Genomic DNA, 18815 nt, shown 5'->3' with positions numbered 1-18815 from the left:
TTCGCTTTGTATCTGTACCTTACCTTAATGCTAAAGGAAATAAGCACTAATAGTACAGTCAACACTAATAAACCCACGCTGCTGTGCTGTCAGCTTCACAAGATATAACCAGCCAAAGATGGCCTTATGGGACATGCCGTTCATTCCGAAGCAGTATATAAACTAGCATTCATGTACCTAGAGGTTTTATGATCAAAGAAAGACCGTTGTTCTTTTTTACTCTTCTATCAACACAGCCAAAATGACTACTCTCTATAAGCAAAGTATCCCCGTCCTGGTCAAGTACCTAAAGAACCTCTCTTTCATGCTCCAAAAAGGCGCCAAGTTCTGTGAAGAAAAGAGTATAAAACATGAAGACATGCTATCATACCGTCTCATTTCTGACATGAGAGGGTAATTCCAGTCTCATCTCAAACTTACGAGGTCCTGCTAACTTCCGTCAGTCTTCCTTTCCAAGTCCAATCCTGCTCCAACACAGCAAAATTCGTCGCATCACGCTTCGGCGCCCCAAACGTCACAGTTTTTGAAGACAATGAAGAAACATTCGAACAGCTCCAAGACCGCATCGCCAAAACAGTTGAGATTCTAGAGAGTGTAGAGCCAGATCTCATCAACGGTAAGGAAGATGTCGAGATCCTCGTCGAAGCCAAGATGGGCACTTTTCGCTTCACTGGAGAGAGGTATATAAACGAATACGTCATTCCAAACTTTCACTTTCATCTTACTTCTGCATATTGTATCATGCGTACTCAAGGTGTTCCTCTGGGTGCTTTTGATTACTTGAAGGATGTTTTTGAAAAGGTTTGAGTTGAGTATGCAGACAAGAGAGGGTATTCACCAAAGGGGGGCGGGATTTGTCCGCGGAGGAAATGTCCCTAAAACAGCTCAATTCAAATGGCTAGACTTACACAAAAACACATAAAAACAAATATCTTATAAGAAGAATACTTATTCACTATATCTCAAAATGTCTGAACCACCTTCAACTCGCGTGCAGACCCCAGATATCGACTCCTCCCAAGCGGTGCGAACCACCCACGTCCAATCCCTCATGGACCGTCTACGCAGCAAAAGTCCCATCTACAAATTCATAATGGCCCCAGCGCAACTCATCGGTGCAAGCCAGGGCATCGTCACCACGCGCATGATACTAAACGAGAATCACCTGAACAGCAGCGGAAGCCTGCACGGCGCTGTATCAGCTACTATCATTGACTTTGTCACTGGTCTGGCCATTGCGAGCTGGGATCTAAGAGAGACAACTGGTGCAAGTGTGGATATGCACATTAGCTACGTCAGCACTGCGCGTTTGGGGGATATGGTAGAGATTGTTTCAACGGCGGACAAAGTCGGTGGAAGCGTTGCGTTTTCGTCGATAAAGATTTCCAAGGTTGAGGCGGATGGGACGTTGAAGCTTGTTACGCATGGACAGCATACAAAGTATGTCAAAAATTCACAGCCAAAGGCCACATTAGCATAATGCACAAAGAAACCTGAATAGAATAAAAGACTTGTTTTCGCTTTGAACTCCAGAAACCCCTTGGCAATGACAATGATAATGTCCAACCTAAACTTAAGAAATCTTTCTGTTGATTAAGATGCAAAAATCCAATAGCTCTCTTGAGCTTGTTCGCTGTGGTCCCAGTATCCCATCTTTCAAGCAACTCCGAGTATATCTCCCATAGTATTACAGTACAAAAGAGAAAAGAGGTCCAGTACGCGCCAATAACATAGAATACGGCGCTGCTTACTCGGCACGCGAACCGCTGCTGTGACGGGCGCGCTTTCGGGCGCTGCTGGTGGCAGGGTGCATCTTGTCGTTGCGCTCTCGCTTGAGCTTGCCGTCCAAGACACGAGCTGATAATTATTAGCATAAAGTCCTTCCACGGGAATGTCATCACACATACTGAGAACATCGTATCCGAATTGGGGGTGCTCCAAGCACAGAGCCTTGAACTCGGCCTCTGCCTCGGCACGAAGGGTATGCGAGCGCGTAGCCCAGAAGCTCGCGACAGGAGCGCGAATTGTGATATCGTCGTTGTTGGTAAAGGAGTAGACGTAACGAGCGTATGCGATCTCGCCCTTGGCTGTTGAGTTGACGCAGTGGATCTTGGAGCTGGAGAGTGTCTTGAGGCCGTCGACGCCAAACTTATCGGCGAGGGTGTAGATGCGGGCGTGCTTGAGGAGCTGGTCGCCGCTGTCGTCGACGGCGGGGATCGCGGAGTCGGACTCGAGGACGCGCTGGCCGGGGAGCTTCTTGGGGAAGTACTCGCCAGTATAGAGGTACTCGAGGAAGCTTCCGACAGTGTCGATGTCGTATTCGGGGAGCTCAATCTGACGGGGCTGCAGGGAATTAGAATGGATTGAGTTTAAAACGTCGGTTTACTAACGCTGCCGTCCCCGACAAAGGCGTCACAGATATCCTTAAAGTAAGGACTTTGTGTCAAAAGGCCTTGATGCGCTGAGAGGATAGATTGATCACTTGAGCCGATGAGGAGAGTGACGATAGGGCTCATAAGGTAATTGGCAAATGTAATTCGAGGCTTGGCGACTTCTTCGACAAGCTCAAGCGCTGTTTCGTCTGCATTCTCGTTCTTCTCGGCCTCGCCATTGTGGGTGTCTTCTTGGGTATTCTCTAGTGATGTCTCTAGCGTGTTCTGGGCGGTCGCGGTCATCTCGACGTCGCCGGTAGGCTCCACCGAGTCTTCATGCTGATCCGGAGGCATGATTTCGATTCTGAAGGAAGAAATTTTGAATGAAGGGAGCGGCCACCGCGCCGCTCGGTGAAAAACGAGTGGAATTGGGAATAGTTGCAAGTAATCGTGGTTCAGCGCGTGTGACGTGACGTACCGAAACACGATATTCTATTAAAGATCATTAGAGCAGTTAGGCGCTAGGCTGTAAGTGGAAGCGAGCTTGAGTACTGGTTGGAAGCCTTACGCGCAAGGCATCAATACATCTCATCATGGCTACCCTGGACCTATTGTCAATTAGGCCTACCAGAGGAGGGGGACGGACTCACCTTTAGCACTCCGTATCACGAAACAACCGCTATCGGCCTGCCCCGCCCCCACCAACAGGTGAGTCTACAATTGGCAAATGATAAAAAGTGAGTCCGAAGCAAACACCACCAAGTAGTACTAGTGCATCCATCTACCAACAGACAATCTTCCATTGTTCTTCTTTCTTTGTTCTCAAGCCACCAGAATACCAGCTTGACCATTGAGCCTTGAATTATAAGAAAGGATGTGTGCAGCACAGGTAAGAACAGTCTCATTGTTGCACTCACCGTCCTTCATTCTACAGCCATGGATTATACTAATCTTCTCCGCCAGCTCGATATACGGCCAACTGCCGATGAAGCTCGAAATGCTTACAACCAAGAATGGACGCCTTCTACTCAACCCACGCTTCTTCCCGTTTGCGCATCCGCCCCTGCCGATTTATTGACTCCCTCTGCTATCTATCTGAAGCTATCCTCGGGGTAACGAACCACAGTACTTTCAGCGTTGAACCACGTCCTCTGACTCACCACTCGCAGCGCAACCGCAGAATACTCTTTCCTTCTCGAGAGTGCCACAGGTAGCACAGAGACTGTCGGAAGATACAGTTTCATCGGCGCCAGTAAGCTAGTTTCCTAAAGGGCAATCATGGTGGACAGTCTCTAAAGTCTTTGTTCTAGACCCTCGAAAGGTGCTGGCTACCGGCGAAGGTTACCAACACTCTGGCGACCCTCTCAAGACCCTCGAGGCCGAGCTCTCCCACGATCGTGTTCTCGATATCCCTTCGTTAAGACTACCCGCGCTATCCGGAGGTGCCGTCGGATATGTCTCCTATGACTGCATCAAGTACTTTGAGCCCAAGACAGAACGACCGCTAAAAGACAACCTCCAAATTCCCGAGGCTTTGTTCATGCTCTTCGACACCATTGTCGCTCTTGATCACTTCCGTTCGACATTGACTATCGTCACGCACATGAAACTGCCAAAGAACCCATCGGACGATCTTCAACCCGCCTACGATGAGGCCTGTGAGACCCTCAAAAAGACCCTCGACATTATTTTCCAGCCCGAGACACCTCTGCCCAAACAAACACTTGTTCCGCAGTCCGAGTCTGACCAGCAGTTTTCGTCAAACGTCGGTCGCAAGGGTTACGAGACTTTTGTTACAGAGCTCAAGAAGTACATTGTCAAGGGCGACATTATTCAAGCCGTGCCCTCACAAAGGTTCCGCCGTAGCACACAACTTCACCCCTTTAACATTTACAGAACTCTTCGAACATTGAATCCCTCGCCATATGTCTTTTTCCTGTCATGTGCGGACTTTCACATTGTTGGTGCTTCGCCAGAGTGTCTCATGAAGACCGATGGCTACGCGCCTCTACCTTCGGACTCGCGATTCGGCTACTCAGCAGCTGAGGCTCGATCAAGGCCTCGTATCGTCAACCATGCTATTGCTGGAACAATTCACCGTGGAAAGAACGCAGCTGAGGACGACAGATTGGCAGCTGAGCTCCTAGCATCCAAGAAAGATCGCGCTGAGCACGTCATGTTGGTCGACCTTGCTCGAAACGATGTCAACCGAGTTTGCCATCCTACGACCGTCAAGGTCGACCGGCTTATGCGAATTGACCGCTTCTCCCACGTTCAGCACATCACCTCTGAAGTATCAGGAGTGTTGCGACCCGAATGCACACGCTGGGACGCCCTACGATCCATCTTCCCCGCCGGTACCGTCTCTGGCGCGCCCAAGATCCGAGCTATGGAGTTGATCTACGATCTGGAGCAGGAGAAGCGAGGAATCTACGCCGGAGCTGCTGGATGGTTCGGCTACGACATTGTTCGCGTCGACGAGAACAGCGAACCCCAGGACAAGATCTATGTTGACGAAGGATCCATGGATACGTGTATCGCCATTCGAACAATGCTTGTCAAGGATGGTGTGGCATACATGCAGGCCGGTGGTGGTATTGTTTACGACAGTGACCCTACGGATGAGTGGATGGAGACGATGAACAAGCTTTCTGCCAATCTTCGCTGTGTGGAGCTGTCGGAGAAGTACTTTGGTGATGGAGTGAGCACCAAGACGGTGGAGGAGATTATTGCTATTGAGAGGAAAAAGGGAGAGGAGGAGATCAAGGCGGCTGAGCAGTAGGTCTGTTTATCGGCACCGGATAAGGCTGGGTGGGCTGCATATTAAGGATTTGACAATCGGTAGCGGCTCTCGCCCTTTACGGCATCCCATTCCAGGAGACTCAGAAGGCACCGCATCGAAATCATCCTCTGCGAATTAGAACTCGGGCCCGAGAGTAGGCTGGGGAGGGCTGCGTATTGTCAGTTATGGCAATGGCCAGTATATCGTGCAAGTAGCAACCAAACTCTAGGAAAATTAAACGAAATGAAATGTATCTGAACTTGAGAATAGACTGGGATTCTATACTGAATATTTGATATTATGACATTGTTCAGTTGATTGATGGTTCTCATTCAAGTGAGTTCCATTATGCAGAACTGAGAGTTCATTATTAAAATTGGACACTTTGTTCATCTCAAAGGAACATATCCATGAATCCAAAACACCATCTTTGTTCTTGATCCCATACAATGTCTAAACAGCTAATATTCGGTGTATAAATAGGAAAGATAATCCATCTTCTTGTATCTCAACAATCTCATCACAAATCTTGAGTAAACAGACTTCTCATTCTTCCGGTAAGAATCTTGAAATCATTTACCTCACTCACAACATTTCCAGGAAAGCGTCAATCGTCATTTCGACATCTACACCATTTCCCAGTAAGTGCCCCCCTACCTACCGACATCATGTCTTCCATTCAGGACTTTTGGCCCCCTATCGAGGAGGCTATCAACATCAACAACGACCCCTCCCAGCCCAACACGACTTCTCACGTCCAATGCCCCATTTGTTTGGAGGCTATTGCAGTGACAAGCTTCTCTCCCGTGCCAGAGCGTGAAGGCGACATTTTGGGTACGGATCCAACCCTCGGAGAGATCCTTCTCTGCGGTCACGTTCTATGCCAGGCATGTCGTGTCCAAAACGAGGATGCTTCCAACCCTTGGGAGGACCGCAAATGTCCCATGTGCCGTACTTCCCTACAGTGCATCGACTGCGGTAAACCTTCTCAGGTGGTGCCCATCCCCAAGGAGGGCCCTACTTCGACAGTCCCTGCAATTCTGACTGGCGGCAGCCGGTGCAGAGATTGTAAGGCGATTGCAGGATTTGACGAGAGTATTCAGCAAGGTGGGTGGCCAGAAGGTCTTGGTGACCTAGAACCTGGCTTTGTCCCTCTGTTTTACCACTTGGTAACTAAGATGCAACAGCAGAATATGATCGTCTGCAAGAGATCTATCGTCAATGCGTTTTCTACCATTGTTGAGGAGGAGTTTGGACACATGGTGACCAAGCGTTCAGATCGGATTCACGAAATGCACGCTGCCCTGGAGGGAGAGAGCCCTTGGTTTGAAGAAGAGGATTCTTCCGAAGATGAGGAGATAACTTTTCCTCCTTTGGAAGAGCCACCAACTCCACATGTTCAATGGCAAGATTCCCTTGCACCACATGTTGGACACGAGTTCACTGCTATGCTAGAGGCGTCACAGCCCCCAGCACAAAGCCAGCAGCAGTCACAGGCACGTACAGCACAGGGAGTTCAAAATTCTCTGGGTTCACTGGCAGCGAGACCAACTCCACGGGCAGGCCTGAGGCAGCTCTTTGGGCCTCGTTACGAAGAATGGCCTGGGCCTGTGGGAGCACCGAACAACAACCCGAACGGGATGCGTCTAGTCTCAGTTGCAGCAAGACCATCTACGCAGGAAGGTGTTTTGGCAGAGTTTGTCGAAACATATGTTCCTGAAGAGTGGGTCAATGTGGGAAACAACGAGTGGCAGTCTTTTGGCTTTGATCACGAGGCTGTTGACATCCATGTAGACTCGAACGGCAATGATGATGAGGAGCATCACAGCGTCGACGACGACACGAGTAGTGAAGACGATGATGACAGTGGAACCTACAACGATGACAGCCCAAACTCGAGTAGTAGTGAAAGCGAAGACGACTCGAATAGCAACGAAGATGGGGATGTCGAAATGACATTCTAATTCTTTGACTATCTATTCTGGCTCGCTTGCTGGAATTCGTCCACACACTACGGAAGTTCTCCAGGTCACAAGGTAAGTAAGGTATTGAATGGCGCTTGACTTTTCAGTCTCTGGAAGACGAAAGTCAACTGTCATCAATACTTTTCTTCTGAGTTCTGACAGCGGAATGAACAAGGTAAGGTGCTGACTGATGTCGTCTCTGGAAGACGCGTGTAAGTCACGAATCAAAATGGGTCCCCGGGTATTACAGGCAAAAGGTAAGGCAAGGTAAAATGATAGATAGTCCGTCTAGTAAACGCAGACGAGATCATCTCGGGCCGAGTATGGATATGACGGCACGGTAGACGGCATATAGGAAAATGGAGTCTGTTTTCTATTATTTTATTAATTTGTTTACTTTGTGATTGATTGATGTCTAAATGTATGCGGGCGGTGAAACAGCCTTCCTTTCAAATCCGGGATTAGATTGGAATTACGCATTGTACTAAAAAAGGGTTTCAGTTTTGTGCCGTCGGAGCCGTTATTGTCGGACGATCATTATAGATCGATGAGCATAGACAATTTAATATTGAGAGTGCAGTGTAGTGAGTAGTAGCGCTTAAGCCAGTGATGTTGCAGTAATATCATAGGTACGTCAGCGTCAAAAGCTAACGGTTAGTTCAAGCCACGCAGGTACGCGCATACTTACGCAGACAGACAGGTGATAGAAGAGATTTTTCGGATATCGGCTTGAGCCTTGACAGGGAGAATCAACCATGAGTCAATACGATGATCAAAAAATACCGGACGGAATATATATGCCGAAGACATAAAACACTATATATGAGAACAGAGTCAAGAAGAAGAGAAGGAAATATAAAAAGTGGAACAGGATAGCATCATCTCACCGCGCCGTGCCGGTATCCGATCGCGCCCAATCGACCCCGGCAAGTCGGCATCTCGACATCCACCATTTCCAAACGCCCAGTTTTTAGTCTGGGGTGGTTATAGAGTCATCAGAGAGACAGCAATAGAGAGAGTAGAAGAGAATGGAATATGGCAATAGATTAGATAGATGGATGTATCAAGAGAACAATTTGATATTGTTGGTAATTATCAATGTCAAAAACCCACTGTAAACCCCCTAAGCCCCTAAAGAATAAATGTATGTCACTCGCCTACAGCTGTCCAAATAGGTAGTGCACACACCCCCTCTTGGACAGGTGCTTGTCTCGGAAGTACGGCTTGACCTATTGCACCGTTCACATCCATTGAACCCTTTTTTTGTTGCCGTCTCTTCCAGACCTTGCCTTACAAACTCCCCATGCCAGACCTAACATCAGGTAGCATAGCATAGGTAGCATAGCATTTCACTGGTACTAGACTAAGAATAGAACCCACCATCAAACTTACAGTTGCTTCATTCCCCTGTAACTACTCTCTCATTTTTCCTCACTCCCCCAACTCTCTCTTCCTCTCAACTCATCCACTTACGGATATTTACTTCTACTACTCGACATTTCGTCAAGTGGCTCCAAACTTTTCGTTCCTGGTTTTTTTCTTTTTGTTTTGGTCAACTTTTACAGTATACACCCCTCCCCATCCGTTACTCTCGGGCTTCGCTCTCTCGTCTACCCCCGCGGGCGACTGTCACTCTCCATTTCAGCCCCAGGGGCCCTTTCTAGCTGGCCCATTTAAGCCAAAGGGGGGAGGCCTGGAAGCCGGCGCCTTTCGCCAAGATTTCCTCATCCCGCCTTTACTCACTTCTCATTTGCAACTTCTTTAAACCTCCTCTTGAGCCTCACTTTTACTCTCTCTTTTTCTTTTTTTTATCAAAAATTATTGGATGATACCGCGATAGATGCCTTCCCTTCTGCAGGCCGACATGGATCCCCTCGCCGTCGTCGGCCTCCCTACCACAACCGCCATCACAGGCCTTCTAGAAGTGGGCGCCGCAGCCATCGACATCCTCAGCGATCTCAACATCTCGCCTCAGCACGACACACTCGTTCTCAACGCTCTTCTTCGAGAGGTTAAAGAGTGTCGCTCTTCCGTACACGCTTTCTACAAAACCCTCAACCTCATCGAGAACGGCCAGATCCCAATTCCCACTCGCGCCGCTTGGATCTCTCTCGAAACCCTCGTCGCGACTCTTACAGATACCGTCCTCGCCTTTTCACGCCTCTCATCGCTATGCTGCGCCGTCGATGAAGAATCTACAAGGTCCAGCCCGGAAGATGCGGCTAAACATTTCGAGAAGCGCATCAAAGCACTCTGCGCGAGGATTCGGTGGCATAACCTGTCGATTGCTATGATGATGACAATAGTAAACTGGTAAGTTTGGGGAAAGAGCAAAAGCAAGGCAAATGGCGAGACATTGGGCAAGCAAGACATGCAGGCTATACCCTGCTAATTCCCACTTTCTTGACTTGGCACACGGACCTCTTGTCGAACAATGGAATTGAAGACTGACAACGATAAAATAGCCCCGGAGAAAAAGATGCAAAGAACAGTCGCGACGAACTCGCTCATCGTGTTGCTCGACTACTCACATTCAACGTCGGCCTCGCTGCTCGATTGCGACATACTGCAAGACCCGGATCCGGATCCTCGGCCGCCAAGACGACCGTCTCAATCACCGAATCCCCCGAGATCACCCCCGTCAATGTGGGGCACCGCGCCCCGGCCTCGTCATGGTCAACATCATCAACATCGTCGTCACCCTACTCTGGAACCCTCGCCAACCTCACCACACCAAAGGCTTTATCCAGAATTGCTCTGCCTATAGAGTTGAGGGAGTTGCGTGATGATTTTGAGTACTATACCGGCGCAGCACCATCACAGGTCGGCAGCTGCGAGTTTCCTACTGGTGGTGTGTTGGTTGGGACTCCGTACAATGTTACATCAGCGCGATGAGGCTTTTGTCTCGAGAGTATATGAAACAAACTCTCCCCCTCCCCTCAAATGTCACCTAGATAAAAAGATGACAAATATGCAAAGTCGGTGTTAAGGTTGAAGTCGTTCCATTACTTTGGTTGGGGATGGATTTAGACAGGCATCTTTTTTTGTTCTGGGTTGTTTTTATGTGTAATGATTTCTACTTTGTTTCTTCCACATGGAGTCGATTTAGCTTAGCTGGGCATTTGCAATTATTTAACGTAGAGATATCCATCCAATCAATTAATCAGCCATTACTTGGAGTGCGTGTGTGCTATGAATACTACAGAAACGAACTAATGCTATGCTATGAAACAGACAGACAGTTCTTACATGAAGAGCTTGCTGCCGTGGTACTTTGTCTTGCCAGAGTATGTCTCGGTCTGGACAGTAGCCTCGATAGATCGCTCAGGGAAACCCTTGAAGGACTTGGCGTAGGTAGCGACAGAGTGAGCAATGAGCTGCGGGGTGTTATGTTAGTGTTACCGCTATTAAAACATGTGATGGGTTTTGACTTACCTTGGTGTTCACCTCCCAAGCAGTGTAGTTGACGTTTGTCAAATCATCACCGATCTGGTGGTAGTTCTTGTCGTACCAAACACCAGCCTCTCCACCAAACATCTCAACCTCATCCTCAGTCTTGACACCCTCAGCACCGGTAGCGATACCGCCAGCGGGAATACCACCACGGATGAAACCATCGTAGTCGCTGCGACCGTCAAAGGGAATAAAGGTGTAGTTGAGACCCTGCTCCTCGTACCAGTCAATGTACAAGTCGCGCAGCTCCTCGGATCCCTTGGGGTTGGCAGCGTTGGTGGCGTTGTAGATCTGGTAGGCAAAGTTGGGACTGGCCATCATGTCGTAGTCCATGAAGAGACGAATCTTACGGTTCTCCTCCTCGGAAAGGACAGAGACGTAGTGGTCGGATCCGAGGAGACCTTCCTCCTCGGCGGCCCACCAGGCAAATCGGACACAGTTGTTGACGCGGTACTTGGTCAGCTGGACAGCAACCTCAAGCACAGAGATACTGCCTGAGCCGTCATCGTTGATACCAGGGCCCTCGGCAACACTATCGCTGTGACCACCGAGCATAACACAGTTCTCGGGGTCACCACCCCGGGTCTGGGCAATGATGTTGGTAGTAGAAATGGTCTTGACCTCGGCATCGATGTATGCAATACTGTCGACCTCCTCGCCATCCTTGATCTTCTTGACAACAGCCTTGCCCTCATCACCACCAAGACCAAAAGTAGCAATGTGATCAGGAGAAGGAGTTCCCAGAGTTCCGTGAACATCACCCTTCTCGTAGTTGTACACAACAGCCGCGACAGCACCCGCCTTGCCAGCGTTGCCAGACTTTGTTCCGAAGGGACAAGTTCCACGGAGAATCAGGGCAATGTTTCCCTCGACGGATTTGGGATAATCGGACTCGTCGCATCCTTCATTGTCTACAAGAACAAGCTTTCCGTAGACAGGCTCCTTGTTCTTTGTAGGAGGAGTCAGACCCATGGGGGCAGCCTCCTTGGGAACGTCATTGCCGAGAACGAGTCGCGATTCAAAGACATTGCCCGAAACGGCAGGGAATTGCTGGTTCGAGACGGAGTAGTAGCCACCTAGCTTGGCCAATTCAGCGTGAATGTACGACAGCGTTCCGAGATGGCCTAGTCACCAGTCAGTCAGTCAATTGCGACAATGCCGATGTCGGCGATAACTTACCTTCGCTACCGATGACGCGAGTAGGATGACCATACTCTTCCTCTCCATTCTTAGCAATCTCGTACAGATCCTTCGCTCGCGCCTCGAGATTCTCAGGCTTGATGCTCTTCTGCAACTCCTTGGTGTCAACCAGAGGAAGATCGTCGCTAAAGGGACCCCATGAGAGCTTTGGAACTTGGATGTTGAGAGGGATCTGAAGAGCTGAGACGCCCGACAGAGCGGCCGTAGCAGCGACCAGACAGAGACCCTTTGTTGTCATTTTGTTAGTTGTTGTGATGATGAAGGAAGAAGAAGAAGAAGATGGATGAAACGGTGAGGTAGAAGAAGGGTTTCATTCAGGTCCGCCAGGGCAGGTGATACAAGCTCCAGTGCTTGTGACGTGATGATCTTGAGCTACTGCAGCTTAGCTTGGTTGCCCTGCCAGGAACCCGAGGCATTGCTTATCTTTGCCTGGTCTAGATTTCAGGGCTGTTTCCCCGTGTCTTGGCAGTGACCTTACCCTGGAGGTTGGGTTGTCTTATCTATTGATGCCATTATTCATGCGAATGAAGATAACCAACACTTATATAGACATTATATTTAACTACAAGGCTTGTATCAATTGAATGTAGGACTTTATTGTATAATTTAAAATGCTGATATGTAAATGTTTTGTCCAAGAACGAACAACTGAGATATGGATGTTATGTTATGTTGGCTGGTCAGGAACTTATTGCATGACACTCACCGATTAATTTTTGTTTATTCTCAGTAGAGACGGTGAAGAAAAACATAATAAGGGTTGGGCAATTTACATAAACATTAGGAGAGTATTGACATGCAGGGGTCTTGTATATACAGCCCCGGAATCCTCGGTTTACTCTGCCTATATGCAGCCACTGCATTCCATGAGCCTACCTGCATGGCATCGACAAAGCAATTCCCATGATAAGCCACTTTTGTACAGGTAATTAATAAATGCGCATGCGACATCTGCTGTACCAACCCTCTCACCCTCCCATTGGCTACTCAGTCTTACACCCAAGACCAACCATCTCACACATCTTGGCTGGAACCCGTCAGCTCAGTCAACCAGCTAGAATAGATAGGGTGCTTACATGAGATCAACCGCTGACGCTGACATGATGATGTGTCAAATTGTAATAAAAACTCATTCCTTCCTCTCAAGTCGTTACTCAAGCTCATCATACTAAACTACAATGCATCCCGCCTATACACTTTACATCGGCCTTGGGGCCCAAGTGACGGAGTGGAAGAATGATGTCTACGACACAATCAACAGAGCTCTTACGGAACCAACTGATCTTCAGATTCAAGTAAGCTGAGTGATGAAGACAGAAGTGAGTGTGTACTTATGTTGGGATATAGGTAGATGAGAAGAAACCTCTCATCATTGAGAAACGAGTGGAGGAAGGGCGGGGATTGGAAAAGCAATGGACGGAGAAGAAATAGCTGACAATATCTGAGCATGGATGCGCTGGGAGGATATGTTTAAGCTATCAAAACAGTGCTGTACGGACAAACACATTGACATCAAGCATGAATTCAAATGTACTCATCTCTGCCCAGACTACTCACAGGATGAATTACCAAAACAGGACATATCCCAAACATCACTGCATTCCTATTCGTCCCATTCGCATGCATACAATTTGATCTCTATACCAACCATTCAATTCTATTTCTATTTCTATTCAGGAATACTCATCTTGACATGACCACCCTTCTTCGCCGCCCTCCCTCCAAATCCCCACCCAATCTGATGCGCAAGCTGAATCTCTATATCCAAATCATCCGCCCAAGCCCACACAAGACCAGGGTTCTTTTGGAACATTCGTCCTGCAGCGACGAGATCGACTGGTACATCATTTTCGTCTTTACCACCAGAAATAAGCTCCTCGGCTTGGGTTCCTGTCTTGATACTGCCAACGGTACTGACGAGAATCTTGTCGCCTACTTCCTTCTTGATGTACTTGGCGAAACCGGCCTGATAACCTGGTCCACCCTTTACTTTCTGCATGGGGTGGTTACCGCCGCTTGATACATCAATCACATCGACGCCGCGCTCAGCAAAGAGTTGAGTTAGTTTAGCAGCTTGATCGACGGTCCAGCTCTCGCCGTTGTACTCAGGGTTAGTATCGAGCCAATCCGTAGCGCTGAAGCGTACAAACAGAGGCATAGTCTCTGGGATAACAGCGCGAACTTCTTCCACAAGTTCAAGCGCAAGACGAGTTCTGTTCTCAAAGCTTCCGCCGTACTGATCAGTTCTCTTGTTAACGCTTGGCGTCAAGAATGAGCTGACGAGATACCCATGCGCGAAATGAAGCTCAATCACATCGAAGCCAGCAGTAACGGCGCGGTTGGCAGCTTTGACGAAATCCTTCTTGAGTTGGTTGATCTCCTGGATAGTCATGCTTCGAGGCGTAGGATGATGCTCGTTGAAAGGTTCATTGCTGGGTCCTACGACATCGTCGGGCCAGCCGTTGACTTCCTCTGTCGCTGTGGCGCCGGCGCTGAGCCATGGGGCTACACAGCTTGCTTTTCGGCCTGCGTGGGCGAGTTGAATAGCGATGTTGGTGTTTTGGCTGTGTGCAAAGTCGACGTTCTTACGGAGAGTGTCGACGTGGGCGTCTAGCCAAATTCCAGCATCCCTTGATCTGTAAGTTTCCACACAATACGAAAGTCTGTTAAAAACTTACTCAGGTGTGATACGGCCATTAGCTTGCACAGCAGTGGCTTCAACCATCATGAGTCCAGGCTATTTATGTCAGTTACCGTTTTTGTTATTTGTGGAAACGCCACTTACACCACGCTGAGCCATGCCTCCGTAATGGGTAATATGCCAGGGTGTCATAAAACCCTCATGACAAGAGTACTGGCACATGGGACTCACCCAGATCCTGTTCTGCATCGTAACGCCTCGGATCTTGAGAGGTTGGAATAACTTGGGCACGGGTCTTCCATCCTCGGGTTTAATGGCCAGACCAGCAGGGGGATCTTGTTCTGGGGTGAAAAAGGGAACGCCCTTGGCTGCCACGTTGGGGATGGGATGGCTGCACTTTTCCGTCTTTGCAGGTGCAGGAGTTTCAGGCCTCGAAACGGGAATGCCGTGATGAGGGTGAACAATTCGGTTGGTGAAATAGGCAGCCATGTTGAGATTGTCGTTGTTGAGATTGAGATATCACATTCGATGAAGCTCCACGGGAATGCCAGTTTATATAACTTCACTGAAACATGATGGGCCAATGACGTTGTGATTATCAATCTCGACTATGAAAAATCGTCAAGGTGATATGTCCTGGGAAACGTGCATTAATTTTCGGCTTTATTATTCGGTCTGACATTTGAGTGGACAATTGTTTAACGTTGAAGCATTTATAATAAATAACGTTGCCCAGATTGTGGGTCGATTATCTATACTAGGTAGGTAGTAGTAGACCAAGAGATGGTGTAACCAACCTGATCTCGCTTTGTTGAAAATATACAAATGACAAATCCCGCTCCCTCAAAAACAAAAAAATGCATATATGTACGATCCAACCATGAGATCACGGGTCAAGCAACCTGCTGTTAACTCTTCGTAGCCTTCCACTCCTTCGGTGGCCCGAGTCTTGTTCTGTCGCTGGAGCAATCCTTCCAATTAAGCCAACTGTGCTGTGTCGCTTTCGTCCTCGTTCAAGATCCTCAGCCTCTTCCGTATTCGCTTTAAGGACTCCAAAACTCTTGCGATTTCTTATCCTTCGCTCATCATCAGGATCTAAGAATCGATGAATTGTGCGATGATCCAAGATTCGCTCCTCCTTGTCATTAGGTCCGGCTTTGTCCGTCTTTGGCCAGATGTATCCGTAAAGCTTTGAGTGTCGTTCGCAGCGAGGACATGAAGCTCGTGTAAAGTATGCGTTTTGTTGTACAAAGTAACCGTCGCAGATGGTGCACTGAATCCAAGCCATCTCGGGTTCTGATAAAAGTAGTGGTGTAAGGAGGTAATCGCCCGGTGTTCGCACTCGAGCTGGGGGTGTGTCTTCCTTGTAAACACGACGTTGTGCCTTCTTTCGCTTTGGCTGTTCCTCATCAGCCGCTTGGCCCTCTTCAACTGCTTCAATGCTGGTTGCAATTGGCGCAACTGGTTCAACTGGTGGAGGTACCACCGTTGCTTCCTCCATCTTCTTGGACTCAGGTTCCGTTTCCATCTCAGACTCTAGTGGATCGTTCAAAATAGCTTGAATAGACATAGTATCCAAACTGCTTCGATTGCTCGACGTAGCCCCATTCTTCTGATGTGGTGATCGCGAACCCTCTGTGCTCTGTGGTGAGACGGGTGCGATCCTGCTTTGTTCACTGTTCTGCTTTGATACGCCCTTCAATGGTGTCTGCATAGGCTCTGGAGTCTCCTTCTCAGGCGAAGTAACATCTGTCTCGACAGCTCCACTTGATTCACTAGCCGTGACAGATGTACCGCGCGACGAAGAATCCGAGACTATCGGCTGGACCCCAAGCTTTTGTCGCTTCGCTGGTGTCTTGGGTGGTGTAGCCAGAATATCGTGTGTTCGCTTGCGACTGGATTGTTCGACGGATGGAGATCTAATAGATGATGAATCTCGAGCCAGTAGTGATCCTCTCGAATTAGCTTTCGTAATCCGTGGTCGCATATCGGGGGTGACTGATGGTGTTCGTGAAGAGCCAGAGATACTGTCATCTCTTCGTCGTCGTCGAAGTGAGTAACCGTCTGGCTGGCTCTGCTCAATGCCTGTTCGAACTGGCACTGTCCCCTCTTGTGGCTCCCATGCATTCCTCAACAGGTCCTCGCATGTCTTGCACAGACACTCACAGTTGTTCTCGCCAAAGTAGTTATCTCCGTACGTGACTGTGATTTCCTCTCCTGCTTCAATCGCCCTCGTTGCAATAATCTCGATTCCTGCATGGCTCGTCCTCATAAGTTTGGCGTTTGCGTCGCAATCGTGATTCGCAAATCGAGCAGGTCCCATGAAAAGGCTTGTGCACTTGCTTCGTGAACTAACGACAATGCTGAAATCCTTCTTCTGAGACGAGATTGCCCTCTCCTCCTCTGGTGTAATGACGACCTGTACACCTGACAAATACTTGATGGCTTCGTTGCGCCGTATGGCTCGTCTGGCTGTCACGGCTGCCTCGTGGCTGACAATCGTGTATCGGTTTGTTGAGCTGACCTCCCAGGGACAATCCGGTAGATAAATCTGTACATAACGTCTGAGATGTTTTCGGAAATCGTCCTTCTCCTTGTCGGTTTTCAATGCATTGTGAAATCTTTTGAGTCCGTTTGTTGTCAATAATCGCTTCTCGGCACTGTCCAAATCCTTCTTCAGAACCACCTCTTCCTGAAGAATCTTGCCAATTTCTTCCTCCTTTACACCTCGCGAGGGGTGATAAGATGTGCGGTTCTTGGGAACTGTTGTCCAATAAAAGACCTGGCTGTGTTAGAGTCGCATTTCCTTTTCATAGGATACTCAATCGTAAACCACTCACATGATCAACCAGGGCGTCAGTGAGAATGTCATCATATGCTGACACTTGAGCCAGTGTCATGCGCGGCTTCTTGTTTGCCGCAGTCTGTGAAGGAGGCATCTTGCCAAACTCAGAGTCTCTGTCAAGAGACTCGTGTTGCTAAAACTGCTGTTGGATAAAGGAGCGTACGTGTCCCTCAAGAGACTAAAAGTCCGAGCGAGAAAAGAGCGGAGATGTCGATCGTTGGTTCACTGAATTACAGCCTTGTCGGAGCCACGATCGTTGCTTTTCAGCTTCTGTCAAGCACAAATGCCAGAGGTGAAAGAGAGAAGAGGATCTCAATGAATGTTGTTCTAGTTGAGTTTATTCGTGCCGCAACGTCATAGCCTAAGCAAGGGCAGTGGAGATTGAAGTTTCTTCGATAAAGAATGATATAAAGGCAAATTATGCTCAGAGTTTGGTGAGGGAACAGCGATATAGCATATAAACCTCTCAAGGAATCGGACTTGAAGGAGGGAAGAGATGTTCAAGGTGGAATGACATGTTAGTGTCTTGCCGGCCTTGTAGGTTAGGGGTTGGTTTGTTCAGTCTTCCCTGATCAAGTCCGGTTTGGGGGCATTGGCCAGGCGACGGGTGGGGCGGTGTTTAAACGAGTGTTTAATTCATGTGTGGCTGGATCTCAGCTGTGGCTGTGTGCACGTGATGCTAGTCGAAAAGTTCAGTTGGGCAAGTTGACGATATCCCGGGTTGAACCGTGGTGAGAGTAGAGCTATCGATCCTCCGCGTGCGGATACACAGTCAAGATGATTCAATTAAAGGTGCTTTCCCTCCAAATACGTCTGTCTAATTATACTGACTATGTAGACAATGCTTAACTGCATCGACAACTCGGGCGCTGCCCTTGTTGAATGCGTCTTGGTCGTTGGCCAAAAGCGACATGCCCGAATCGGTACGATAACCTCCAACCCACGATGGCACCTACGATTCGAACGATTATCGAAGTTATTCGACCGATGACTAACTCTACTCAGGTGACCGTCTCGTCGTCGTCGTCCAGGAGCAGCGTGGTAGCTCCTCCGGTGGTATGGCTGGTATGTCTGCCGCCAACAAGGTCAAGCGAGGTGACATTCGTCACGCCGTCGTCGTCCGAACCCGATACCCTACACAGCGCCCCGACGGATCAGTCGTCAAGTTCGACGACAATGCTTGTGTTTTGTTGAACAAGTCTGGTGACCCCGTCGGATCACGTATCAACGGCGCTGTTGGCGCAGAGCTGAAGCGCAAGAAGTGGAGCAAGATCTTGTCCATGGCTCCTATGCAGGCATAAAGAAATTACGACACAAAGTTGGGGGAGCGAGGGGTGATGATTTATAAAAGAAACAGGATAGACTACGGGAGTGAGGTTGGCTGACAACAGCCGTGTACGAGTGGAATACTGTACAATTATGAATACTATACTCGGGCATATGCGAGGCGTTGATGCGAGAATAAAAACACCTTTCAGCTCTTGACATTTCACAACATGTTCACACAATACATCACATAATATGGGTCATCAAAATTATTAAAACCAAGACTACAAAT

The 18815-nt window shown here is 48.6% G+C and overlaps 10 protein-coding genes across 10 annotated transcripts; 6 read left to right on the top strand and 4 right to left on the bottom strand.

Moving 5' to 3' along the window:
* Positions 1 to 135: 135 nt before the first annotated feature.
* Positions 136 to 902, top strand: EDB82DRAFT_502961 (uncharacterized protein). The gene is made up of 2 exons (XM_025726354.2): positions 136 to 393; positions 444 to 902. The coding sequence occupies exons 1-2, from the start codon at positions 242 to 244 to the stop codon at positions 805 to 807; spliced, it is 516 nt and encodes a 171-aa protein (XP_025580929.1). The 5' UTR covers positions 136 to 241; the 3' UTR covers positions 808 to 902.
* EDB82DRAFT_462942 (HotDog domain-containing protein) lies at positions 897 to 1509 on the top strand. The gene has a single exon (XM_025726353.2). It carries the CDS (start codon positions 968 to 970, stop codon positions 1478 to 1480), a length of 513 nt encoding a protein of 170 aa, XP_025580928.1. The 5' UTR covers positions 897 to 967; the 3' UTR covers positions 1481 to 1509.
* EDB82DRAFT_502957 (uncharacterized protein) lies at positions 1510 to 2883 on the bottom strand. The gene is made up of 3 exons (XM_025726352.2): positions 2391 to 2883; positions 1908 to 2343; positions 1510 to 1857 (listed from the first exon to the last, which is right to left on the bottom strand). Exons 1-3 carry the CDS (start codon positions 2724 to 2726, stop codon positions 1748 to 1750), a joined length of 882 nt encoding a protein of 293 aa, XP_025580927.1. The 5' UTR covers positions 2727 to 2883; the 3' UTR covers positions 1510 to 1747.
* A 238-nt stretch (positions 2884 to 3121) lies between these two features.
* EDB82DRAFT_502952 (ADC synthase) lies at positions 3122 to 5421 on the top strand. Its single transcript, XM_065608699.1, has 3 exons — positions 3122 to 3484; positions 3542 to 3624; positions 3683 to 5421. The coding sequence occupies exons 1-3, from the start codon at positions 3309 to 3311 to the stop codon at positions 5152 to 5154; spliced, it is 1731 nt and encodes a 576-aa protein (XP_065463756.1). The 5' UTR covers positions 3122 to 3308; the 3' UTR covers positions 5155 to 5421.
* A 140-nt stretch (positions 5422 to 5561) lies between these two features.
* Positions 5562 to 7480, top strand: EDB82DRAFT_204578 (uncharacterized protein). Its single transcript, XM_025726350.2, has one exon. It carries the CDS (start codon positions 5823 to 5825, stop codon positions 7116 to 7118), a length of 1296 nt encoding a protein of 431 aa, XP_025580925.1. The 5' UTR covers positions 5562 to 5822; the 3' UTR covers positions 7119 to 7480.
* Positions 7481 to 8982: 1502 nt separating this feature from the next.
* On the top strand, positions 8983 to 10013 carry EDB82DRAFT_526031 (uncharacterized protein; the record flags this gene model as incomplete). The annotated part of the gene is made up of 2 exons (XM_025726349.2): positions 8983 to 9431; positions 9584 to 10013. 2 exons carry the CDS (start codon positions 8983 to 8985, stop codon positions 10011 to 10013), a joined length of 879 nt encoding a protein of 292 aa, XP_025580924.2.
* A 222-nt stretch (positions 10014 to 10235) lies between these two features.
* Positions 10236 to 12294, bottom strand: EDB82DRAFT_204556 (uncharacterized protein). The gene is made up of 3 exons (XM_025726348.2): positions 11751 to 12294; positions 10554 to 11695; positions 10236 to 10495 (listed from the first exon to the last, which is right to left on the bottom strand). Exons 1-3 carry the CDS (start codon positions 12007 to 12009, stop codon positions 10364 to 10366), a joined length of 1533 nt encoding a protein of 510 aa, XP_025580923.1. The 5' UTR covers positions 12010 to 12294; the 3' UTR covers positions 10236 to 10363.
* A 1036-nt stretch (positions 12295 to 13330) lies between these two features.
* On the bottom strand, positions 13331 to 15092 carry EDB82DRAFT_204507 (uncharacterized protein). Its single transcript, XM_025726346.2, has 3 exons — positions 14557 to 15092; positions 14450 to 14508; positions 13331 to 14401 (listed from the first exon to the last, which is right to left on the bottom strand). Exons 1-3 carry the CDS (start codon positions 14899 to 14901, stop codon positions 13441 to 13443), a joined length of 1365 nt encoding a protein of 454 aa, XP_025580921.1. The 5' UTR covers positions 14902 to 15092; the 3' UTR covers positions 13331 to 13440.
* Positions 15093 to 15298: 206 nt separating this feature from the next.
* Positions 15299 to 17351, bottom strand: EDB82DRAFT_431067 (histone-lysine N-methyltransferase SET9; the record flags this gene model as incomplete). Its single annotated transcript, XM_025726344.1, has 2 exons — positions 15299 to 17194; positions 17253 to 17351. The coding sequence occupies 2 exons, from the start codon at positions 17349 to 17351 to the stop codon at positions 15299 to 15301; spliced, it is 1995 nt and encodes a 664-aa protein (XP_025580920.1).
* Positions 17352 to 17992: 641 nt separating this feature from the next.
* EDB82DRAFT_502941 (mitochondrial 54S ribosomal protein uL14m) lies at positions 17993 to 18783 on the top strand. The gene is made up of 3 exons (XM_025726343.2): positions 17993 to 18049; positions 18096 to 18180; positions 18263 to 18783. The coding sequence occupies exons 1-3, from the start codon at positions 18035 to 18037 to the stop codon at positions 18556 to 18558; spliced, it is 396 nt and encodes a 131-aa protein (XP_025580919.1). The 5' UTR covers positions 17993 to 18034; the 3' UTR covers positions 18559 to 18783.
* The last annotated feature ends 32 nt before the right edge of the window (positions 18784 to 18815 follow it).

Source organism: Fusarium venenatum (genome assembly GCF_020744135.1).
Source record: "Fusarium venenatum strain MPI-CAGE-CH-0201 chromosome Unknown EDB82scaffold_3, whole genome shotgun sequence".
In the NCBI taxonomy this organism is placed as follows: Eukaryota; Fungi; Ascomycota; class Sordariomycetes; order Hypocreales; family Nectriaceae; genus Fusarium; species Fusarium venenatum.
Note: the sequence above shows the minus strand (reverse complement) of the source record. Positions and strands in the feature narration are given on the sequence as shown.